The sequence below is a fragment of the Bombina bombina genome, chromosome 5, assembly GCF_027579735.1.
Source record: "Bombina bombina isolate aBomBom1 chromosome 5, aBomBom1.pri, whole genome shotgun sequence".
Taxonomy (NCBI): Eukaryota; Metazoa; Chordata; class Amphibia; order Anura; family Bombinatoridae; genus Bombina; species Bombina bombina.
Window position 1 is genome coordinate 561,651,454 of NC_069503.1, and position 27,595 is coordinate 561,679,048.

Genomic DNA, 27,595 nt, shown 5'->3' on the forward strand with positions numbered 1-27,595 from the left:
GTTACACGGACTTAGTCCCCACTAAGGCTGCAGCACTGTGTAGTAAAAGTAAAAGTTGTTATTAAACTTATAAGTTAACATTAACCCCCTCTACACTGCCTCTGCAAGTTAACCGGCGCTAACCTAAGACCTTAGGCGCTAGTAACTCCTCACTTAGCCAATATAAGCCAGCCCTTAGCCAAATTATAGAGCGAATCATAATTTCACTTAGACAGTGACTGAGTCTGTGTCTGTCTCTCACACAGTCACAGGCTCAGTCTCAGTCTCAGTCTCAGTCTGTCTGTCACAGCAGTGTCACTCACTGAGGGCCAGTACCTGGGATAGAGTGGGCCGCCAAGGAGGAGGAAGATTTAGGAATCATCATATGCGGGCCGGGTCAGGTGGGGCGGGCTGGGGCTTATGATGTCACGACACTGTGTGAGTTGACTTGACTGACTTGTTCTCACCACGTCACATAGTGGAGGGAGCCTCAGCCTGGAAGCGGCTGCCTCGCAGCGTCAGTGAGTAGTATCAGTACTGTAAGTTGAAGCAGGCCATGTGGGGTCACGTGTGGACACTGGACAGTGGGAGTAGCAGGGACTGAACTGAAGAGACGGCGCGACCGGCAGCAAAAAAGCAGAGCAGAGGCAGGCAGCAGGCACATTTGGTTCAAGTCAGAAGATCATCACGACACAAATTCACGATCATCATGTATGTAGTATAATTTTTTTTTATTATCTATTATTGTGAAGTTGTGAACAGTGAATGTGATACAAGTTAGTGACTGTCTGTGTGAAGTCCAGTTATGATAGTGATATACAGTGATATACATACATAGTGATATACAACCATAATGTATTTTAATGATAGTGATATACAGTCTGTATATCACTATCATTAAAATACATTATGGTTGTATATCACTATCATTAAAATACATTATGGTTGTATATCCCTATATATGTATATCACTGTCTGTATTATACAGTGATATACATATATAGTGATATACAAACTTCTTTCCATTTTAGCAAAAACTGTAATTGTACTAATTACATCAGAAATGTCTGGGGGTATTGTTTGTTTCCAGGCTCTTGCTATGGTAAGTTTCATGGCAGCAAAAATGAAGATGACCAGTTTAGATCAAGAGGTAGATAAGGAAGTTAGGAAGATATGAAAGATGGCTGTCTCCGGTCTATATGGTACAGACAGTCCCATTTATTCGCATAAATGAAATACTTTATTCCAGCATGATCTCAGCGCTGGGCAGCCCCACCAAATATGTAGATCAGACCCTCTCTCACTACAGTTGCGCCAGCATAAGGAAGAGGATGATGGGAACATCTGTGAAAGTCTAGCAGGTGTAAAGTACCATCTGAGAAGGATTTTCATGTGTGATTTAATGGTGTTTGCACAATGTAGAGTTGTCTTAGTCAGTGTTATAGCGCGGTGTAGGTCATTATCAGTAATGGTCCTAGATAAGTCATATTCCCAAGCCTTAAGTTGCCAGATTCTGTCGGAGTTGGTAGATTTCTGAATCATATTGTAATGGTTTGATAGGATTTTAGGGGTCCTAGTTTTCAATTTCCATAATTTTTACCAGGTGGTCAAGGGTCTGTTGTCGGCTTTGGGAAAACCCCATGACATTAATAAGTTGTGTAGTCTGGTTTATTCGAACAGGGCCCAAGGCGGTGGATCCTGTATTAAGGAGCCTATTCTCTGGGGGGGATGTCCTATTTTTATTAGGTACTTTGGGCTAGAGTGCTTATGCAAAGTTTAGAATTGCAGACTGATGTCAAAAAAGAAAGAAACTGTTTGACAAAAAAAGGGTTGCTCTTATTAGCACTTCTGTCTCCCTAAAGTGGAAACTATTTATTCCAGAAAGAGACAACTTGTTCCAAATTTAAAACATAACTTTTATTGACAACATTTATGTTAAAAAAACACACAGTGAAATTAAAACCACGAAGAGGTTTCAAAATTATATTATTGAATTGTATATTTGGACATGTGTCAAATAATTAATAGAATGTTGTGAACACCTGTCATGTACCCGGTGCTACCCTATGGTTACTAGACCCCTAAATTTGAGGATACTAGAAGCTGAGTAAGATATTCATTTAGAAAATATTTTACCAGGAAGGATACATTGAGATTTCTCTTGTTTTCAAGTATGTCCTGAGTCCACAAAACATTGCATTGTTACAATAAGGTACAATAAAATACAGAAACAATATTAATACATAATATATGCAAAATTTAACATAGAACAGGTAGGAAATATATAATTAACCATGACAGGTACATTCTGTTTTGAGATATGTAAAGAGGGATCTCTTAAAGGATTTTAGGCTTGGGGAAGGTTTGAAAGTGTGCGGGAGGTCATTCCATAATTGTGGTGCTCTGTAGGAAAAGGAGAATCGAGCTGCTTTCTTTTTGTATGGAGGCAGGCTAAATAATGTGCTGGTATTGGATCAGAGGTTATGGGAGGGGGGAACAGCCAGGGGGAGCATTCTGCTCAGGTAGGGTGGGATATCACTTTAAAGTGGTCAATTATGTGCCAAGTACTAACTCAAAGTAGGGAATTGAAATCCCACTAGTATCAGCTGGGGGCTATCTAGTTCTAATGTATACATATACTGCAGCTATGTGAAGAATAATAGAACGAGCTGCTATGGTTGTTATGATTATAGAGATTATAGCTGAAAAATTCCTTGTGTGTGGATTTGGTTAAGGGTACCCAAATATTTTTGGATAGATAAATATACTCGTGGATTTCTGGATTCTATGGCTTAGAAATATCTATACACAAATAGATTCTCATTAGACAATTCTATCACGTAACTTATATTTAGCTTCATTTGTTATTGTGCTAGTTACCATAACGAAGTCTCTGCATGAATCTATTTCAGTAATGCCTTGTTAGGGGGAATATTATGTGTTCACCTATATGTGTAAGATTTACTGATCGTGTGTTTACAAAATTAGTGTTTATCACATGACATTATAGCCAACAAGGATACTAATTAATTGTATTATAACCAATCCCCTAATACACAAGGTCAGAAGGTGAAGATATATCTTTATGGTTGTGATATTTACATCTATGTCTTTGTCATATTATAATATCCATTGTAATATGGTTAAAATATTTTTACCAGAAATAAATTGCCAGCTCTAGCCCCACAGACTCCTGTGATAATTATACAATAATAAGTTCACCTATGTTTTAGGTTAATTAATTATACCAAAATTGTTATTTCATAGCCTCATAATGATATGGTAATTGTGAGAGTAACAACCCACTTATTAATAAGTATTAAGTTAGTATCAACTTTGAGAAGTTCTTCCCAGTAATCATGAGAGAGTGGATGGTACTCAGATCACTTATTTAAACATCTTACAGCCTATATGTATAACACTCTCTCCTTGGACTGTTATAGTAATAATAGTGCCAATTGCTCAATATATTGCTCCGGTAAGAGCAGACGCTGTAATCGACCCAATGAACTGCTTGTGTAGCAGCTTACATCTAGTATTAAGTAAGTCCTAGTAACTATAAGTTTATGTAGTAACCACATCACTAATTTACATATCTTTAAGCATATATACATAACGCTCTCCCCTCGTTATACTGTAGTGTTAATTACACCCATTACTAAGTATATCTTTAAAGGGACATAATACTCATATGCTAAATCACTTGAAAATGATGCAGTATAACTGTAAAAAGCTGACAGGAAAATATCAAATGAGCAGCTCTATGTAAAAAAGGGAAGATATTTTACCTCACAATTTCCTTTGCTCAGCAGAGTAAGTTCTGTGTTAAAAGTTATACTCAGCTGCTGTCCAGCTGCTGGTAAAAAAAAAAAAAATGAAGAAATAAACAGCAGCCAATCAGCATCAGCAGTGCTGAAGTCATGAAGTCTTTTACTGTGATCTCATGAGATTTCACTTAACTCTCATGAGATTTCATAGTAAACTTCCTTAAACTGAATAGGGAAATAAGATTCACAAAAGCTCCCTTAGCTGTCCATACTGATTTACTGCTTAGAAGTCCTTTACAATGGTATATGGCTGCTGAGGGACTTTTGAGCTAAAATATCTCTTTTTTACATAGAGATGTTCAGGTGATATTTTCTAGTCAGCTTTTTACAGCTATGCTGCATCACTTTCAAGTGTTTCAACATTTGGGTATCATGGCCCTTTAACAAATTAGTAATTGACACCTTAGACTAATGGTGATTATAATAGATTCAAAACATTCTTATAAATATTTTTTAGGCTCTTCGCATGAGATTAAAAAGTTAAAGAAAGTAGGGCATGTTAGCTACCCCCCCCCCTTAACATGTTTCACCATTTAAATCATGGCATTTTCAAAACCTAACAGTATAACGAGAGGAGAGCGTTATGTATATATGCTTAAAGATATGCAAATTAGTGACGTGGTTACTACATAAACTTATAGTTACTAGGACTTACTTAATACTAGATGTAAGCTGCTACACAAGCGGTTCTTTGGGTCGATTACAGCGTCTGCTCTTACCGGAGCAATATATTGAGCAATTGGTGCTATAAATACTATAACTCTCCAAGGAGAGAGTGTTATACATATAGGCTGTAATATCTTTAAATAAGTGATCCGAGTACCATCCACTCTCTCTCGATTACTGGGAAGAACTTCTCAAAGTTGATACTAACTTAATACTTATTAATAAGTGGGTTGTTACTCTCACAATTACCACATCATTATGAGGCTATGAAATAACAATTTTGGAATAATTAATTAACCTAAAACATAGGTGAACTTATTATTGTATAATTATCACGGGAGTCTGTGGGGCTAGAGCTGGCAATTTATTTCTGGTAAAAATATTTTAACCATATTACAATGGATATTATAATATGACAAAGATATAGATGTAACTATCACAACCATAAAGATATATCTGCACGTTCTGACCTTGTGCATTAGGGGATTGGTTCCAATACAATTTATTAGTATCCATGACGACTATAATGTCATGTGGTAAACACTGATTTTGTAAACACACTATAAGTAAAGCTTACACATATAGGTGAACACATAATATTCCCCCTAACAAGGCATTACTGAAATAGATTCATGCAGAGACTTCGTTATGGTAACTAGCACAATAACTATTGAAGCTAAATATAAATTACGTGATAGAATTGTCTAATGAGAATCTATTTGTGTATAGATATTTCTAAGCCTTAGAATCCAGAAATCCATGAGTACCTACATAAAGAGATATTTATCTATCCAAAAATATTTAATTACCCTTTCTATTATTCTTCACATACCTGCAGTATATGTATACATTAGAACTAGATAGCCCCCAGCTGATACTAGTGGGATTTCAATTCCCTACTTCGAGTCAGTACTTGGCACATAATTTAGGGGTCTAGTAACCATAGGGTAGCACCGGGTACATGACAGGTGTTCACAACATTCTATTAATTATTTGACACATGTCAAAATATACAATTCAATAATATAATTTTGAAACCTCTTCATGGTTTTAATTTCACTGTGTGTTTTTTAACATAAATGTTGTCAATAAAAGTTATGTTTTAAATTTGAAACAAGTTGTTTCCACTTTAGGGAGACAGAAGTGCTAATATGTGCAAAACTTTTTTTGTCAAAGAAGTTTATTTCTTTTTTGACATCAGTCTGCAATAAAGTGGGAAAGTTCAGTAAGATTACCAATGTAAATCGATGGTACTGCACACAGATGCTAGTACGATTTCAGGTACAGGTGAGGACAAGGCAAGGTCACAGGAATAAGCGAGTCTAAGACAAAGCCTCAGAAACAGGCAAGGACTCAGGAGCAAGCAGGCCCAAGTCAAGGCCTTAGGAACAGGCAAGCCCAAAGCAAGAAATAGGTGAGACCAAAGTCAAAGTCCCAAGAACAGACAAAGCCAAGGCAAGGATAAAGGAACAGGTAATGCCAAGGCAGGTTTCAACTCTAAGTAGTGTGCCTTTAAGAGCGCATGAGTTATTGTTTACATCGCTAAACTGAAGAGGATGCAGGAAGAAAGAAGACGCTGCAACCGGTGGCAATCCCCAGAGCTCTGGTGGGGGGTGGGGGAGGATCACTGTGGGAGAAATTAGTACTGTCCCCTTACAGGACCCACCTGTACTGGTGACTGTCCCAGCAGCTTATGAGCAGGTATCTGAGGATGTTGATCATTAAAAGCATGTACTAAGGCTAGAACATGAATATCAATGGCAAGTACCTATTTCTCTTTCTTAAGGACCATACCCACGTGCCATTTGTCAATGACTTTCTGAAAAGTCCAGAATGCAACTTCACCTTGATGAAACTTAACTGCCATGATTACATTTGCTTTGTGAGTCTATTGCCAAGGAATTATTGTAAGATAAGCAAAATGAGCTCCAGAATATTGGTGGGAAATATTTTCTCTTGATAAGGAGACATGAAATCCCAAAAAAATTATTTCATGATTCAGATAAAGTAATACAATTTTAAACAATTTTCCAATTTTCTTCTATTATATCATTTGCTTCATTCTCTTGGTATCTTTTGTGAAAATAAGCAGAAATGTACTACTACTAGAAGCTAGCTAAATGCATTGGGTGAACCAATAACATAAGGTATATATGTGCAGCCACTAATCAACAGTTCTTGAGTCTACCTAGGTATCCCTTTCAATAAAGGATATCAAGAGAACAAAACAAATTAGACAAAATAAGTAAATAGTAAAGTTGTTTAAAAGCATATGCTCTATCTGAAACGTGAAAGAACAAATTTGGGTTTCATGTCCCTTTAACTTGGGTGGTCCTCCTAGATTGATCTCTATCTAAAAGGCTGACATCCACTGATTACCCAACTTTATTTTGCATTTTGGCAAAGCCTTTGTATTCTTCAGCTTTCACATTTATCTTGTAGAATGCAAGATCTATGCCAACACAGAGAGAGCTGTGATTTTATTTAATTTTTTGTTGTTGTTTCTTTCTTTTTTTCCCCTATGCCCAATAAATAAGAACTGTTTAATGTTATATCAATGAACCATATTACTTTATGAGTGCAGATCTAGATGACAGATTTATTTATATAAAGCATTTAAGCCAATATTAATCTACTGTGTTTCCCTTCTTATGTTTATTCACCACTTGTTGTAAAACAGAGAGAGCTGTTGAACCAACAACCAGAAAGAATCAGGAAAGAACATTCACTGATGGACATAAGATAAACATTTTACCTTATAGTACAAATTTCCTGCACCAATAGAGAAACTTGGACATGAGCAGTGGTCGTTATTTTAGACTGTGGTATCAATAACAAATAAAATGAAGTTTAAGGGATAAATGCAAAAACAGGTGAAAAGGATAAGCAATGCACCAGAAAACATGAAATAAGGATCTTTGAACAAGTATCAAAGAACTGCTTAAGAGCCACAAAACAAAAGTCAAAAGCTCAGGGCAAATTACCCAGCAGGGTAATTAATAAAAAGGTAACTTAGATGAGTTATTTTGATCCATAGAGAAAAACTGCTCATCACAGCTCCCTACCACATGGGAAAACTCTGAGCACTGGATGGGATCTGGGGTGAGGTATATAGACTGTAGGTAATGGTTAATATGTTGTGTGTTTCAGCTGTTAAATCCTTATCTGCCCCAACCTCTCTCACCCCCTATTTCCTCCCTCTCCCTTGCACCTTCTTCCTTGCACTCTCGCTCTTCTACACCTCTCCCCTCCCTTACCTCCTTTCTGTTTAGTGTTTTTTGCAACAGCAGCGGCCAAATTTAAAACAGCAGTGGGCATATTTGCTAATAGAATTCACTACTAGAGATGTCATAAATGATATTCCTTATAACTTCAAAACAACACATGAATAATATTATGGTATTTTTTAATTTCATACCTTTTTCCAACGTGCCGGTATCCTTGCATCATACATGCAATCTAATGCATCCCTTAGGTTTTCACTCATTATAATGGTGCCGTCTATTGCTAATTTTAGGTCTGTAAGCGTTGTTCGCACTAAACTTATTACCCTCTGCATTCTGTCAATTTCTTGACGAAGGAAGATATTCATAGGTTGGAATGGTCCCATTTTCTGTAGTCGATTCCGAACCTAGAAAAAAAAATGCATTTGAATAGTTGCTTTATTTTATTTTTATCCAAACACATACTTTTTGTTGGACAAAAATGAAAGAAGCTGTGCAAAATGCAAATCAGCAATTTCAAAGACAAATATGATATGATTATTAAGATGAATAATATGCAAAGAAGGCACAAGGAAAGGAAAGAAAGATTATTCGATCACTATAAAAATGTAGTAATTGGGCAGAGTATTGATGGTCTGGGAAGCAAACTAGGGGGTACAGGGGCTAAGTCTACGCCGTCTTGGGCATCTTTTAACAAAAGCTGAGCAGCCCACACAGAAACTGGGACATAAAGAGTGGAAGAAACATATAAAATTATTTTAATGGTAGAAAAGAAACAGAAGGCCTAACAAATATATCATTTGTCCTTACCACCTCTATTGAAAGAACAGTTCATGAATAAACCATTCTTTCTATAAAATATTTCAAGATCATGCCTACTAGGGATATTTAGCAATCAGCATTTTTTTCTGTTACCTGTATCTTCTTTTCTGTACTATGAATCCTAATGACCTTACCTGCTGTGCCACTGCATTATTTACCAACTTAAATATTAATAATAATAATTTCCATGTTTTGTTGCCCATTTTTCAATAAAGTTCAACTGAGTCTATAGTTAACCATTTTGCTTTTGCATAATTTAACATTTTCTTACATTATCCTGCACTTCACTGGAAATATGTTAAACAAAACAGGCCCAGTTAATTAACCCCGAGGTACTAGTAACTAACCCCACCTTTGAATGCACTCCATCAATTAAGACTCTGTTGTCTATGCTTATGTTGTTGCTAAATGAAGGTCCATCACTTTATCTATGTAGTAAAGAAATACTCATATTAGTCTGACATGATCTTTCTTCAGTAAAACTGCCTTTATCATGTAAGTTGATTGCTTCATTACTTCATTTTCTTAAAACAGGGACAGTGTACAAAGATCCCATATCATTGTCAGCAAATTACAGGATAATATAAAAATCTCACCTTAAAATGGGACATTGTAATGCAAACAGAAAATGAAATGACAAATTTAAGACAAATTTATTTCATGGTTCTTGAGATCTTGAAAAACATTTATCATTAGTGTGAGTGTATTTTTTTTCTCAATTCTTTCTTGGGTTTAGTCTTAGATTTAGATAGATGTTAACCATTTTAGACAGTTTACTATCGGCTAGATTACGAGTTTTGCGTTAGAAGCTGTGGGGTGCTAACAAGCAGTTTTCTCTCACCGCTCACTTACATGCAGCGCTGGTATTACGAGTTTTTACAAACCCGGCGTTAAAAGACAAAAAGTTAGTGTTGAGCAAAATTTTGCTCCAAATCTCACTTCAATACCAGTGCTGCTTAAGTCAGCGGTGAGCTGGTCATACGTGCTCATGCACTATTTCCCCATAGACATCAACGGGGAGAGACGGCTGAAAAAAAGTCTAACACCTGCAAAAAAGCAGCGTAAAACTCAGTAACGCAGCCCCATTGATTCCTATGGGGAAATAAAATTCATGTTGACACCTAACACCCTAACATGAATCCAGAGTCTAAACACCCCTAATCTTACACTTATTAACCCCTAATCTGCCATCCCCGCTATCGCTGATACCTACACTATATTATTAACCCCTAAACTGCCGCTCCGGACACCGCCGCCACCTACATTATAATTATGAATCCCTAATCTGCTGCCCACAACATCGCCGACACCTAATTTTTAATTATTAACCCCTACTCTGCCGCCCCCAATGTCGCCGCCACCTACCTACACTTATTAACCCCTAATCTGCTGCCCCCAACGTCGCCGCCACTATATTAAAGTTATTAACCCCTAAACCTAAGTCTAACCCTAACCCCCCTAACTTAAATATAATTTAAATAAATCTAAATAAAATAACTACAATTAACTAAATTATTCCTATTGAAAACTAAATAGTTCCCTATAAAATAAACCCTAAGATAGCTGCAATATAATTAATAATTACATTGTAGCTATTTTAGGGTTTATATTTATTTTACAGGTAACTTTGTATTTATTTTAACTAGGTACAATAGTTATTAAATAGTTATTAACTATTTAATAGCTACCTAGTTAAAATAAAGACAAATTTACCTGTAAAATAAAACCTAACCTAAGTTACAATTACACCTAACACTACACTATAATTAAATTAATTCCCTAAATTAACTACAATTAAATACAATTAAATACAATTATCTAAAGTACAGAAAAAACATTAAAACCCACCACCCACATACCCAACCCAATTCCCCCTTAATAAAACCTAACACTAACCCCTTGAAGATCACCTTACCTTGAGAAGTCTTCCCCCAACCGGGCTGAAGTCCTCAACGAAGCCGGGCGAAGTGGTCCTCCAGACAGGCAGAAGTCTTCATCCAGATGGCATCTTCTATCTTCATCCATCCGGCGCAGAGCGGGTCCATCTTCAAGACATCCAACGCGGAGCATCCTCTTCTTTCTTCATCCGACGACTGAATGAAGGTTCCTTTAAATGACGTCATCCAAGATGGCGTCCCTTCAATTCCGATTGGCTGATAGAATTCTATCAGCCAATCAGAATTAAGGTAGAAAAAATCCTATTGACTGATGCAATCAGCCAATAGGATTGATCTTCAATCCTATTGGCTGTTCTAATCAGGTAAAAGAGCTGATTACTTTGGGGCAAATGCCCCGCAAAAGGCCATTTTAAGGGTTATTTGTAATTTAGTATAGGATAGGGCTTTTTATTATTTTTGGGGGCTTTTTTATTTTATTAGGGGGATTAGATTAGGTGTAATTAGTTTAAAAATCTTCTAATTATTTTATTATTTTCTTTAATTTAGTGTTTTTTTTTCCGTACTTTAGATAATTGTATTTAATTGTAGTTAATTTAGGGAATTCATTTAATTATAGTGTAGTGTTAGGTGTAATTGTAACTTAGGTTAGGTTTTATTTTAGAGGTAAATTTGTCTTTATTTTAACTAGGTAGCTATTAAATAGTTAATAACTATTTAATAACTATTGTACCTAGTTAAAATAAATACAAAGTTGCCTGTAAAATAAAAATAAATCCTAAGCTAGCTACAATGTAACTAATATATTGTAACTAGCTTAGGGTTTATTTTATAGGTAAGTATTTAGTTTTAAATAGGAATAATTTAGTTAATTGTAGTTATTTTATTTAGATTTATTTAAATTATATTTAAGTTAGGGGGGTGTTAGGGTTAGACTTAGATTTACAGGTTAATAACTTTAATATAGTGGCGGCGACGTTGGGGGCGGCAGATTAGGGGTTAATAAATGTAGGTAGGTGTCGGCGATGTTAGGGACAGCAGATTAGGGGTTAATAAAATTTAACTAGCGGGAGTGCAGTGGTTTAGGGGTTAATATATTTATTATAGTGGCGGCGATGTCCGGTTAGGGGTTAAAAATTAATTTTAGTGTTTGCAATGTAAATAGGTAGTTTATGGGTGTTAGTGTACTTTTTAGCACTTTAGTTTTATGCTACAGTGTTGTAGTGTAAAACTCTTAACTACTGACTTTAAAATGCGGTACCAGGCTTGACAGGAGAGGGTTTACTGCTCACTTTTTGGAAGACTCGTTATATCGGCGCTATAAATATAGGATACAAAATTGACGTAAGTGGATTTGCGGTATTTTCGAGTCCAGCGGGCATTAAAAAGCAGCGTTGGGACCTCTCAACGCTACTTTTTAAGGCTAACGCAAGACTCGCAATCTAGCAGTGGGTTTCCACAGAAATTCTTCACACATTTGTCATGAGACAAATGGTTGTAAAAGCTTCTCTGTGATCTCCTTTGTTCAGAAATAGCAGACATGCATGAATGTTTTTGTTGTTGTTTTGTTTTGGCAATTAGAAGGCCGCAAATTGCAGCTGCACAACATACTTAAAATGCCTGTCAGAGAAGGGGTTAATTAGTTTGTTTGTAAGATAAATTTTTGCTGTAGTGTAGAGATTACACCTCCCACTCCCTGATCCCTCCCAAACAGCTCTCTTCCATCCTCTACTCCCCCACTGTATAAAATGTAAATTTTTTAAAACTCTGTAGTGTAGGAAACCTTCCTCAACCACACACCTAACTGATCCCCATACAGCTCTCTATAAGCTTCCCTTTCCCACTACCACCCTCCATTTTTGTTACTGGCAGCTAGAACAAAATTATATATACAGTTGTATTAAAAATTATTCAACCCTCATTGCAAATCAGGTTTATTGTCAAAAATGCACAAAAGAATGCCAAAGCCCAAAATTTAGCCCATGTCTAAAAAATTCAATGGTTTGCATATTTTATTTTGTTGACATGCCTTTAAACCTAGGGGAACACAGCAACATTCATTACTTTATAGAAACTAAAATGTTACATGCATTTCTTTAACTGTTAAACATATTTAGAATATTTTAAAACAATCTAGCACGTTTTTTGTGTTAAATTTCTCTTTAAGCCAACTAACTAAAAAATGCTCTCTAACCCTCCCCCCCCCTTCTCAATGAAATCCATTTGCCATCTTAGGTAATGGCAGCTGTCTGCCAGTACCTAGTTTATGCCGATTTTTTAATGATTTTTTTTAAATGTATTGATTTTTTTCTATATCTGAAATTATATACATACCGCTTGTGAAGTCATTACAAAAATGGTTGTAAAAGATTTTCTGTGATTCCCTTTATTCAGAAATAGAAACATATATGGCATTGCCATTGCTTTTTGGCAATTAGAAGGCCACTAATTACAGCTGTGCACCACAATTCTGAAATTACTGGCAGCGAAGGGGTTAATTAGTAAGCTTGTAAGGGTAATAGTATTGTAATGTAGGTATTACCCACCCACCTGACTGGACTTTTTATTATCTGCAGCGTAGGATCCCTCCCACCTCCTGGACTCCTCCTAATCAGCTCTCTAACCTCCCTCCTACCAATTAAATTCATCCACCATCTTAGGTACTGGCAGCTGTCTGTTTTCCTATTTTTTATGATTTAAAAAAAAATAAAAAATTATGCATTGTAGTGGGAAAGCGTGATTTTAGAGCTAACTAATTAACCGGTAATTTCAAAAGTGTGGTGCACAGCTGTGCACAGCCCCACTATTTAGGGTCCCCCACCATCCATCCCAAACTTTTTTCTGTAGTGCAGCACCCCATCCCTCTCTCCCTTCAAAATATCTTTTCTGCAGTGTAGGGCCCCTCCCACTATCCCCACTTCCGACACTGGGGCCTCCCATCTGCTTCCCACCTTCCCTCCCACACATCCTGCCAGAACCAACAGAGATTGTTACAGACAGTGACACTGATCGTGCTCCATTACTATATGAAGGCAGATGCTGGAAGTCCAGTAACAGTACGTTTTAGTTGTCACTTGACAAACAAGACTGCTGTGGCTTCCAGCATAGATATACGTTATAAGTTATGATGGACTTTTGACATCACGGGGAAGATATATGTCCGAATGGGTTAAGGGGTTGAAGGTACAGTAAAGTAAAAATGTAACTCAATTTTAAACAACTTTTTTAATTTACTTCTATTATCAAATTTGCTTTGTTCTCTTCGTATACTTTGTTGAAGACTAAACCTAGGTAGGCTGATTAAAGCTTAGGAGCATGCACGTGTCTATAGCAGTCTATGGTAGTATCCCCCAGTCATTCTGCCGAGGAACAAGGAACAGTAGAAGAAATATCAGGGTGAAAGGTGTGAAAGGTGCCAGAAGAATATAAAGACGCCCCACATAAAATTACAGATGGGGAGCTGTGGACTCTTTCCATCAGAAGAAAAGGAAATTATCAGGTAAGCATAATGTATGTTTTTCTTCTTAAATGGAAAGAGTCCACGGCTGCATTCATTACTTTTGGGAAAACAATACCCAAGCTATAGAGGACACTGAATGCCAAGACGGGAGGGTACTGGGCAAAGTGCTCCCAGCCTCACTCCCTTTTATCATCACATCTGGAGTAGAGGTAAAAACCATCTAATTTTCTTTATATATATATATATATATGTGTGTCTGTGTATATATATATGTATATGTGTCTATATATATATATATATATATATATATATATATATATATATATATATATATATATATATATATATATATATATACATATATACATATATACACACACACACACACACACACAATTATTAGGCAAGTTGTATTTTTGAGGATTAATTTTATTATTGAACAACAACCATGTTCTCAATGAACCCAAAAAACTCATTAATATCAAAGCTGAATAGTTTTGGAAGTAGTTTTTAGTTTGTTTTTAGTTATAGCTATTTTAGGGGGATATCTGTGTGTGCAGGTGACTATTACTGTGCATAATTATTAGGCAACTTAACAAAAAACAAATATACACCCATTTCAATTATTTATTTTTACCAGTGAAACCAATATAACATCTCAACATTCACAAATATACATTTCTGACATTCAAAAACAAAACAAAACAAAAACAAATCAGTGACCAATATAGCCACCTTTCTTTGCAAGGACACTCAAAAGCCTGCCATCCATGGATTCTGTCAGTGTTTTGATCTGTTCACCATCAACATTGCGTGCCGCAGCAACCACAGAGAGGTGTACTGTTTTCCCTCCTTGTAAATCTCACATTTGATGATGGACCACAGGTTCTCAATGGGGTTCAGATCAGGTGAACAAGGAGGCCATGTCATTAGATTTTCTTCTTTTATACCCTTTCTTGCCAGCCACGCTGTGGAGTACTTGGATGCGTGTGATGGAGCATTGTCCTGCATGAAAATCATGTTTTTCTTGAAGGATGCAGACTTCTTCCTGTACCACTGCTTGAAGAAGGTGTCTTCCAGAAACTGGCAGTAGGACTGGGAGTTGAGCTTGACTCCATCCTCAACCCGAAAAGGCCCCACAAGCTCATCTTTGATGATACCAGTCCAAACCAGTACTCCACCTCCACCTTGCTGGCGTCTAAGTCGGACTGGAGCTCTCTGCCCTTTACCAATCCAGCCACGGGCCCATCCATCTGGCCCATCAAGACTCACTCTCATTTCATCAGTCCATAAAACCTTAGAAAAATAAGTCTTGAGATATTTCTTGGCCCAGTCTTGACGTTTCAGCTTGTGTGTCTTGTTCAGTGGTGGTCGTCTTTCAGCCTTTCTTACCTTGGCCATGTCTCTGAGTATTGCACACCTTGTGCTTTTGGGCACTCCAGTGATGTTGCAGCTCTGAAATATGGCCAAACTGGTGGCAAGTGGCATCTTGGCAGCTGCAAGCTTGACTTTTCTCAGTTCATGGGCAGTTATTTTGCGCCTTGGTTTTTCCACACGCTTCTTGCGACCCTGTTGACTATTTTGAATGAAACGCTTGATTGTTCGATGATCACGCTTCAGAAGCTTTGCAATTTTAAGAGTGCTGCATCCCTCTGCAAGATATCCCACTATTTTTGACTTTTCTGAGCCTGTCAAGTCCTTCTTTTGACCCATTTTGCCAAAGGATAGGAAGTTGCCTAATAATTATGCACACCTGATATAGGGTGTTGATGTCATTAGACCACACCCCTTCTCATTACAGAGATGCACATCACCTAATATGCTTAATTGGCAGTAGGCTTTCGAGCCTATACAGCTTGGAGTAAGACAACATGCATAAAGAGGATGATGTGGTCAAAATACTCATTTGCCTAATAATTCTGCACTCCCTGTATATACACACACACACACATATATATATATATATATATATATATATATATACATACACACACACAGTATGTGTGTGTCTGTGTATATATATAAATGTGTGTGCATAAATATATATGTGTGTGTATATATAAAATGTTGGAATTTATGCTTTAAATCCGAGTGTGGTCCTCCTTTCAATGTATGTGCAACTCTGTACCAGCAGTGCAGTCCCTTTTGAAATATATATATATATATATATATATATATATATATATATATATATATATACACAAAATAAAAAAATAAACAGGCAAACGTCCTCAGTGCTGGTTTAAAACGAAGCTTTATTTTACCAATTTAAAAAGTCAGATAGGTGGGTCTAACATGTTTCGGCGTGTGTGCCTTAATCATAGACAATATATATATATATATAAACTGATTGGATTAAACACATAACCTTATAAGAAAGAATTATATTATAAGGAGGAAGTCTATATATTATGAAAGACGTATCATGAGCTTATGATGTAAACAAATGTATGTAATTTACATAGGAACATATTAGTATGAAGCAACTCGTCTGCAGAGACCATGAGTGTCAGGTGAAGTCAAAATTATATGTAAGCATATATGTGGCTTCCCCTAAGTATAACTACCTCCACAAAGTGCTCATGAGACTTGGGCTAGTATGAGGCTCACATATTTAAGAGATTCAGTTAAAGGGGTAAGAGACTAAAAATATCTTACTTGGGCTAGTATGAGGCTCACATATTTCGAGATTCAGTTAAAGGGGTAAAAGACTAAAAATGTCTTACTGCTGGGGTGAGAGACTACAAGAAGCAGGCAAAACTGTTGAATGTAGCAGGTGCTCAATGTCTCAACTAACATAATGCAGTTAATCCTCAATGGACTTTGAGTGGAGTAATTTGTAAAGTAATTTGACTTTAAAATATTGGACATATTGAAATGCTTAAAAAAGAGCGAATGGTAAATATTTATGATAGAGTAATTTAGTTAGTATACAAGTATACCTTCATAAGCTCAGATGGTATGGTCTGTTTACATAGCCTAAGCTGCCAGACTGAACACTTCTAGTATTTGCTAGTAATTGGTATTAATAGGTGATAATATGAGTATGCAACTATAAATCTACAGACATCTAGATAGCCTGACCTAACAAAGATATGATAATAATAAGGAACACATGCTTATTATAGTTCTCTTCTACCATGTATACTCCATGTATCTTAAACATCAGGCATAGAATCAACATAAATATAGCAGTATCTTGCTACCAGTAAAATAAGCAGCAGGATATTAATCTTCACATAAAATCAGCAAGAGTAAAGCTGAATCTTGCTATCAATAAAATATGCAATAAGGTTTTAATCTGCACTAGGATAAGTATAACAATAACTCTAACAGATAGGGTAACTCAGCTATTCAATAAGTGATCTTCTGAAATATAACAGGATAGTGTCCCATTACTCCAGTTATCAATATATCAGCTTAACCGACACCTGTTCTTTCAGAAGCCAGAAGGCACAAACCGTCATTAGGGGATAAATTCAAAGTCCGATGGGATAAAGACCACTGCTGCTGGTGGCTTTATATGGCTGCTGTCACCATTAGTGAATGGTCCCAAACAGACATACTGTAATGACTCTACACTCCTTACTTTTGTAATAGCATTGCCGTGTAATAACATTGCCGTATGTCAGGAGGCCGGCCGCACCAACCTGAGTTTCGGCAAAGTAGGATTCAGTATGAAGGTTTGTTACACAGAAGGTGAGGAAGTTCAAATATGACAGTATAGACAGTTACCATAGACATCAAAAGAATCATTTACTAGTGAAGTGTGTTCTTCCTCAAATTGGTATTAAACACTTTGATGTTGTAATATACTATTCAGTTAGGAACCTTTTCTACACATGGACAGTAAACACTCTAAGATTGTCATATCAAATGATTAATTATGCATAGTAAACAACGTTGCTATATACATTCATTATTTATTTTGCACCCTTTTCCTGTTGTTTTAAAGGGTTATGGAACCCAAAAGTTTTATTTTATTATTCAGACAGGGATTACAATTTTAAAAAAGTTTCTAATTGACTTCTATTATAAAATTTCCTACACTACGTTCTTATTATATTCTTTGTTGAAGAGATATATGTCTGGAGCACTACGTGGCAGGAAATAGTGCTGCTATCTAGTGCTTCTGCAAATGGATAACATTCTTGCAAAACTGCTGCCATATAGTGCTTCAGAGCTGTCCCCTGCTTTTCAACAAAAGATACCAAAAGAAAGAAGAAAAATGATAATAAAAGTAAATAAGAGAGTTGTTTAAAATTGCATGCTCTATATGAATCATGAAGGGAAAAAAATGTGGGATTCATTTATTTTTAAGTCTGAAAATTGGGACGTTTCCAGTCCTGAAAACGTAAAGATCATATAGCAGATTTCCCAAGCCTAATTTTGTGACATACAGTATCTGTCAGAATGTGCAGTTGTAATTTTATGATTTCTGCTGAAGCTAAACAATGGAGATTTTGTTAATCTGTTTGCTACATAACATTATTATTTTTTTTCTTAGGTGTATTTTTTCTTAAGCAAGTTTAATAAAAATGACTAAATATTTCTGATTAGTAAACATATGACATTAAACAAAAACTATAATATGTGCAGTGATAGAACCCATTCATTAAAGGGACACTGAACCCAAAATTTTTCTTTCATGATTCAGTTAGAGCATGCAATTTTAAGCAACTTTCTAATTTACTCCTATTATCAATTTTTCTTTGTTCTCTTTCTATGTTTATTTGAAAAAGAAGGCATCTAAGCTATTTGTTTGGTTCAGGACCCTGGAAAGCACTTATTCATTGGTGGATGAATTTATCCACCAATCAGCAAGAACAACCCAGGTTGTTCACCAAAAATGGGCCGGCATCTAAACTTACATTCTTGCATTTCAAATAAAGATACCAAGAGAATAAAGAAAATTTGATAATAGGAGTAAATTAGAAAGTTGCTTAAAATTGCATGATCTATTTGAATCACAAAAGAAAAAGTGTGGGTTTTAGGCATTTGAAATAACTGATATAATAAACTGCTCTGACAATAATGCCGTTTTGTGTTTTCATTATATTATTAGTGAAATCACGTTTCTTCACACAATTTAACTGTATTTTCAGCAACAATGACTTGATTTATGAACTGATCTTATTTTATGTTCAAATATATTAAATGTACTCACTTCAAATGGAATGTAATCTGCAGGTAACTTTTCCAACATATCATCTGCCAATCTAGCCACTATAGCCTCTCGTGTTTCTCCGCTGCCACTGGAGCTATCCTTTGGTTGAATGTTAAGTATGGTGTCCAAAACATCTTTTGCAAGGTTACTTTGGTATGTGATGTCTGCATTGGGATGCAATCCAAAAACTTCTGGTGTGTCATAGGCAGGTAAACCCTAAACAATAAAAAAATATAAGAATAATGTATCTCCTTTACTTTACTGACATTCCTGTCCCTGTCTTGAGACAGGTATAGTCGTATGCATATTCATAGTATAACTAAAGATAATGTAAGGGTTTAAGGAGCCATGGAGAAAGTAGGGAAAAGAACATTGCAATTGTCATTTTATTTCACTACTCTTTTAAGACCATTTAAAAAAATAAATACAACATTTCTTATCCTCTTGTATACAACAAATTGATACCACCAAGGGGTTAAAAATAATAATTCTATATAGAACTGAAGTATGCTCACATTTCCTGAGCAGTGAATGTCTATGTACATCTAGGTTACATCAGTACTAAATGAAGAACAAGGAAAGCAAATTGCATTAGTGCATCAGTAGTTTTGAGAGGATTTCCTTTTTGTCATACGGTATGATCTTATTGTTTGTATAGCAATTATTTGTACCTATATGAAACTTTTGTAATATACAGTATGAATTTGAACGTATTATTTCTTAAAGCTTTTTAATTGTTAACGCATTAAAAATGTTTTCACACCTTGCTGATTTAGGGCTAGATTACAAGTGGTGCGAAACTAGGGTTTTGAGATCATTTGCACGCCTGTTAAATTGCGCTTATATTACGCGATTTATGCTGGAATAATTACTGCAATTTCAGAGCTGTGGTTAACAGTTTGGTGAAAATAAAAAGTTGCACAAAACACTTCAAAACTACATTGCAAAGTACAGTTACCACTTATAATAACACTTTCTAATAAAAATTAAATAAAAAAATATTGCACCAAAAAGTTATAAGGGCTCAAAGATATGAGATCTCGGGTGTTAGAAGGAAAAAAAAAGCTGGCAAAGGACTTTAACATTGAGATACATACATAAAGATGTCTAAAGATGGATCTGTATATATATATATATATATATATATATATATATATATATATATATATATATATATATATATATATATATATATATATATAAATAAATATATACATATATATGTGTGTGTATTTATGTATTTTTATGTGTATATATGTATTTACAGACATCTATACACATATAAACACAATATATGTACACACATAAAGACATATATATAGGTGCATTGGAGCCTTTTGCTGTTAAATAGATTAAAACATGAAAAAACATATTTATGCAATATTCATATTTAATAAAGGTTTTAACTATGTATTTAATATAAATATTTCACATTCCAATGTTTTGTACACAGGGGAATATGTTCTTTGTATTTTTAAATATATATTCCTATATATATATATATATATATATATATATATATATATATATATATATATATATATATATATATATATATATCTATACCTGTATATAATCATTCTTATATATAGGTATAAATATTTATTTGTTTAAAAAAGTCATCAGATATGTCTAGAAATATTTAATTATGAATAAATAGAACATAATCCATTATGTAAAGAACATTGGAATATGAAATATTCATATTTTCATGTTGGGTTAGCGCTAATGAGAATATCTGTTTGCGTGAGAGTGTTTTTTTCCCCACTTTTTTTTCTCCATTGACTTCTATGGGGGAATACGTGAACGCACACGTGACATTCTAATTTAGGATTTTTGCGCTAGTCAGTTTACCACTAGAGCAAAAACAGTTTACTTTCAACTTGTAATAACAGCACAAACCGACTAGCACAAAAAACGAAATTCTAGCAGAGTTATCTCTGTAGCGGAAAAACACAAAATACCGTTTGTAATCTGGCCCTTAAGGAGAAATCTGTTTGACACTTGGCAGAATTGCTTCAATATTTTTTTTTCTTTTCCTTCTTTTGGATCAACAGTAGCAACAGAAATGTTTGAAAGGTTGAACGTCTTTTTTTCAACCTATAAAACTATGTAGTTTACTTCCTTGTTCTTATTTTTCCTAGTCAATTGTATATGAGAAACAGTTGGAATAGGTACATTTTCTTACTACTACAAATGGGTAGATTTATCAAAGCAATTTGCCTGTAATTACGGGCAAAATAACGTATACGCACCAATCGCCATATTTATGTATGCAATCTGTGCCTTTAATTGCCCAAATCTGAAAGAAACTTTTTCGCACTCCACTTGCATTCGCATAGGCGCACGGGCGCGCTCCAGAGTGCACCAATATACATTAGTAATAGGCATAATTTCACAGCCCAACCTACAAATATGCCCATTATTCTTATTTATCAATGCTTTGCACCGCTAGGGAACAGAAATTTCTCCTTAAATTGCGTGTTCTATATTTTGCCATAAAGACTGAGGCATTTTCATAAATGCTTTTACATCTTGTGATGCAGTACTTTTCTTTTTTTAACTCATTTTTCAAAGGCTCTGCGTCAAGAAGAGACTGTTATTGCCAGAAATTTGTGCTTCCACATGCACATATGGGTACCAATAGTTTTATATATACTGTATATATCGATATATTGATTTTTGCGATCTTAAATTACCAACATATGGCAAAAACAGCGCAGAAACATTATATAATATAAATATGCGCAAAATAGATACCTAAAAAACGCTTTTTTAATAATCAAGACATGGTGGCGTAAATATTTATAGGAATGTACTGTGATAAATGCGGAGTAAATGCTTTTTCCAACAGGCAAAATTTATCATTATTACGCCCCAGCTCGCCTGCGCAAAGTTACGTCTATTTTTTTAATAAATTCAGGTGCACATGTGCGCTTCTCTGGAGGCGAGCTGGGGTGCAGTTACAGGTGAAGCACATACGGAGTTCGCATAGCCTTTGATAAATCAACCCCAAAGTAATTGTTAACTTGACAAAGACCCATTTGTTGTCCGAAACATGTTTTCCCTTCATTTCATTTTTAATTTTTCCTTTTTTGTTTGGTGTAATTAGTGAGCAGATCAGAGGCTATCCCCACCTGAAGCAGACATATTAGGCCAATGGCCAAGAAAGCAGGGATGCCTTTAATGATCAGATTTTTGTAAGATTTTGAATTTGCTTTCAGGTTTGTGTACCATATACATATTTAATTAATTTTAATATTGCTTTAAAAAAATAATTATATATATATATATATATATATATATATATATATATATATATATATGGACGGAAAGATGGGCGTAGGAATGGCGCTAGAAAAACACCCTATAAATATATTTTAGAGAAATAGGAGTGGTAGATGTGCTGCCTGTGAATATCTACCCAAAGAGAAACTGTGCCCCCAAGTACAGTTGACTGGGTAGGAAAAATATGTATTAAAGAGAGGGAATATAGGGGAAAAGGGAAATTCAAGAAGGCGCAACACTCTTAATACAGAATCCGAGATAAGTGGTGTTTGGGTCAATATATTTGGGATGACCTAATACTCAATTGATATGTACATAGTATAATGTATACTAAAAATAATTTTGATAGGTTGTTTGTGGGTTGATAAATATCTAAAAGTTCTGTTTGTTGGTATATGACCAATTGAGAGCATACAGACTTGTAACATGAAAATACACAGACACCTAAAAATGCCTATAATACTTAAAAGTTGGCAACAAATTAGTGAATAAATAAAAATGTCTGCAATTGATATTATCAGTTATAGTCGCTAAAATTAAGAATGGATTATGATAGTAATAATTGTGATTTGGTGAAAACGTAGTATTGACTGTCAAACAGTATTTAAACAAAAAGGAAGTCCTTAAAAAGTTCAAAGTTATAGTCCAATAAGGCAGATAAACATCTATAACAGTAGATGAATGCAAAAGAATCCAAAATGATTAAACAGGATATATCAATGAATCCACGTTCCACAACGAACCCGTTGGGAGTATACTTACACTCCGTTACCTCAATCTCATGAGGTAAGTGCCGCGTAGTGTATAGGTAGTTCTTCCTCTTGGTGTCTGTAGTAACGTGGAGCGATGTCCTTTTTTCCGATCCAAAGATCTTTTTAGTACTCTCTCCCGAATGGTATTCAGTCATGAAAGAGAAAGGACATACAATAGTGCAACATTGTATGGGAATATCACACTCTTTATTGGTTAACAATTATGCGCTTACATCAAATAACCTCAATAATATGAGGTAATTTAAAACGTAGATAAAATATTTTTTTTAGCCTTGGGCTTTCTCATACAAATGTAGTAATAGTCCGGTAAAATATGTGATCTATAAGTTGGAATAAAGGAACCTGACGCGTTTCGAAGAGATATAACAAACTTTTCTGCTCTTCTTCCTCAGAGGTGTTTACCGATTGTAGCAAAGGCTGCATATAAATACACTAAAAAGCCGGAGCGGCGGCACGCCCCCTTTCATTATTGAGTGCAGCGATTGGTCACATACCAGATGTTGTATACTATTGGTTCAAAAACCGGTAGTGATAGTGTCATGTGATGCTTCATTGAGGTTATTGGGTGAAAACAGTTTCTATGGAAACCTCGTACACTTCGAGTGAAAACTCGTAATAAAGCAATTTAAAAGTTGAGACATTGTTTAAAATATATAGTGTATCAATGAGATAGCTATGATTTGTATAAAAATAGTATCTGTATTGAATTAAAAGAATAAAAAGAGTAATCTTAAATGGATATGTATTTGCGATGTGCTGATGTGGAGCGATTAAGCCTATACAATTAAAAGATTCCTTGACTACAGGGAGAAAACGATAAAAAAGAGATAGGTGATCGCGCCTTAATAAAATATAAATACTTAAAATAATTATGCCCAAAATTATTCATTGTTCCAAGATGAAGATATTTAGCTTTGGGATTTGGAAACAGATAAGAGATATTCCTTTTTAGGTAATAAATGGATAAGTCGAATGTTATTCAAACTTCTAAGAAGCATAGTAATGTCATAGAATATATATAGGGTCTAGGGTAGATAAGAAACTGATGTTTGATGATGAAGACTAATGGAAAAGTGTATAAAAAAAGGTGAACAATAGAAGAATAATAGAAGAATAAATATAGAGGTGTGAACAATATAGTTACTGGTTGCTAAATAATATTTATTGCTATTCTTGGAACTGGAATGATTTATAGCTATGTTTGAATTGGTTAAAAACTACATGTAAAAAATTTTTTTTTATAATTATATAATACTTGGTATTATGTCACTGGATACATACCTAAAATTTTGATATGATAATATTTTAAAATTGGCTAAAACTTGTTAACGATCTATATTGTTGTGTCTGTTGTTTATTAATGAGAGCTAGCTGAGCATTATATCTAATGGAATAGTCTAAATGGCTAGCTGGGACATAGTTCGGTTAGATTGATTAGATTACAATAAATTCAGTTTAAGATATCTTAAAGCTGTCAATTGGTAAAAATAAAAATCGTGGGAAATGAATTGCATGGATGAATGATACTAAGTGAGATAGGCAGCAAGATCAATGTCTTTATTCAAACCCTTTGGAACTAGTGTTTGGAAGGTATAAATCCAGAATGTTTCCCTCCTCCTGATATCAAGCTCCCTATCACCTCCTCTTTTCTTTTCTGGTATATATTCTAGAATTGATCCTTTTAGACAACTCAGGTCTTTGTTATGTTTTTTGAGATAGTGTGCAGATAGATTGTGATTTTTCTCTCCTATCTCAATATTGTTAAGATGCTCTGAAAGTCTTTTTTTATAGGGTCTAGTGGTGCGGCCTATATACTGTAGGCCACACCCACATTCTAGAATATAGACCACATTTTCTGTGCGACAATTACATAATGAATTAATTTCATAACTCTTTTTTGTAACAGATGAAGTGATCATCTTTGTGGGTTTGTTTTTCCCCAAATGATGGTCACAAGCCACACAGTTACGTCTGTTACACTTGAAAAATCCAATTGTAGATTTGTTGAGCCAGTTTTTGTTTGTACCTAGTTTTTCTTTCAATAGGCTAGGTGCTAGTATGTTTTTTAAATTCTGATTCTTTTTAAAAATTACTTTCGGAGCTGTTTCAGTGATAGGTTTCAAGAGCTCATCCTGTTTGAGAATCTCCCAGTGTTTTAAGATAATATTTCTAATTTCCTTGGATCCTTCATTATATGTAGTGATAAAATTGACTGTTTTCAAATTGGTATTATTGACTGTATGTGGTTGTTCATTATTTTTTGCATTTAATAGAGAAGCTCTGTCCATAAGGTTAACCTTTTGGAGAGTGTTTTTTAGTTTATACTTATTATATCCCCTGGCAATAAATCTTTCTGTGAGGTTTTTTGCCTCTTGGTCAAAGTCTTGTTTCCTAGAGCAATTTCTTTTTAGTCTTTGATATTGGCCCATGGGAATATTATTAATCCATTTGTGATTATGACTACTAGAGGCATGGAGATAGCCATTGCTGTCTGTGTCTTTCTTGTATAGCTTAGTCTGTACTTTTTGGTTTTCCTGGAAAAATACAACATCCAAGAAGTCTATTTCTATAGTACTCCTTTTGCCTGTGAAAGAGAGATTGTATTCGTTGGTATTTAGTTTTGTGATAAATGTATTCAATAAAGTTTCACTACCCTTCCAAATGAAGATGATGTCATCAATATATCTCCCCCAGATGACAATATTGGGGAGATAATCATTATTGTGCCAAATGGTTTCCTCTTCCCATGTTCCCATATAAAGATTGGCATAGCTAGGGGCAAATTTTGTCCCCATAGCCGTGCCATTTAGTTGGAGGTAATATTTATCCTCAAACAGAAAGTAGTTCTTTTCCAGAGTGAATTTTACTGACTCCAGGATGAAATTTTTATGATTCGTTGAAAGCGTTGTCTTTTCCCTTAGCCAGTAGTTTATTGTTTCCAGGCCTTTAGCATGGGGTATGTTTGTGTAGAGGGCACTTACATCTAGTGTCACCCAGATGTAGCCATCTTCCCATGTTATTTCGCCCAGTTTATCAATTGTGTCTGGAGTGTCTCTCAAATAGGATTTCATTTCAGATACCATTGGTTGAAGAAATATATCTATATATTCTGACAACCTGGAAGTTAATGAATCTATTCCGGATACTATCGGTCTTCCGGGGGGGCATTTAGGATCCTTGTGGACCTTGGGCAAATGATAGAATATTGCAGTAGTGGGTGTTTTGTTATTGAGATATTTAAATTCTTCTATATTAATCACACCCAAGTGTTTGGCATTATCCAACAGGTGGCTATATTCAGTAAGATATTTTTTTGTCGGATTGTTGATGAGTTTCTTATAAGTATTTATATCATTTAACATCCGATAAGCTTCTTCGAGATAGTCCTCCCTGTTTTGTATTACCATGCCCCCCCCCTTATCTGCTTCCCGGATTATGATGTTATTATCCTTTTCCAAATTCCTAATGAATTCTTTCTCTGTTTTGTCTAGGTTATCGTTTTTAATTTTATAGTTCTTACATAGCTCGTCAAAATCTTCTTGTACCAATTTGGAGAAGACTGGGATATGGTTACCCTTAGATTGGACTGGAAAAAAAGTTGATTTTCGTTTTAGATTTGTATATACTTGTTTCTCTTGTCTGTCACAATCTTCCAAAGTGCTGTCTCCTGCCTTATTTTCATTTTCAAGGGAAACTAGAATATCTAGAGTGCTCTTGTCGCTTATTTGGAGCGTTCCCATATCTGCCATATTGTCATTCTCCAATATTTCATCATTTTTGTTTTGGATTTTCTCAAAATGTCGTTTGAGTGTCAAATTTCTCGTGAACTTGTTTAGGTCCAGGAACAATTGGAAAGGATTCGGTCCTCTCGTGGGTGCAAAAGATAGCCCTTTTTGTAAAACTTTTATTTCTTTTGTTGAAAAAGTTTTATTTGACAAATTAAATATTTTTGTTTCTACATCTTTGTTTGTAGGATCAAGACTGTTTTTTTCCTTTTGGCTCCTAGTCTTTCTCCCTCCTCTGCATCCTCTATAACGTCGTTGCCTCTCTTTATTCCCCTCGCTCTCCATTGCGGGATTTCTGGGGGTACTTGTAAATTGTTTCCCTTGTTTCTTTCTGTCTTTCTTGGACTTTTGTCTAAAAAATGACAATTTCTATTTTCTGATTTTGTCTCTCTAGGTTCTGGATTCTTATAGTTTTCCCGTCTCTCAGATCTTTCTGAGGGGTTATTCTCCCAGTTATGGTACTCATTTCGTCTAAAACGAGGGCTATAGTTTCTGTCCCTCCAGGTATTGGGATTGTTATTATAGTTGTTGCTATGGATTCCATAATCTCGCCTCTGATAATAGTTGGTATGGTGAGGTCTTTCATACCCGATATTATCCATATTATTTCTATTATATATCTCCCCTCTGTGGTTTCGTCTATCAGAATAATTCTGATAGTGATTTCCACGGGATTGGTGATAGCTCCAATTCGGTTGATTTCTAAAAG

The 27,595-nt window shown here is 35.1% G+C and overlaps 1 protein-coding gene across 1 annotated transcript in view; it reads right to left on the bottom strand.

Annotated features, from left to right (window-relative positions):
- Positions 1-27,595, bottom strand: part of DNAH5 (dynein axonemal heavy chain 5) — a 1,563,391-nt gene that overhangs the window by 34,990 nt on the left and 1,500,806 nt on the right. Inside the window, 2 exon segments of the mRNA XM_053715797.1 lie at positions 7,891-8,103; positions 19,041-19,256. Coding sequence (XP_053571772.1) covers positions 7,891-8,103; positions 19,041-19,256 — 429 coding nt within the window.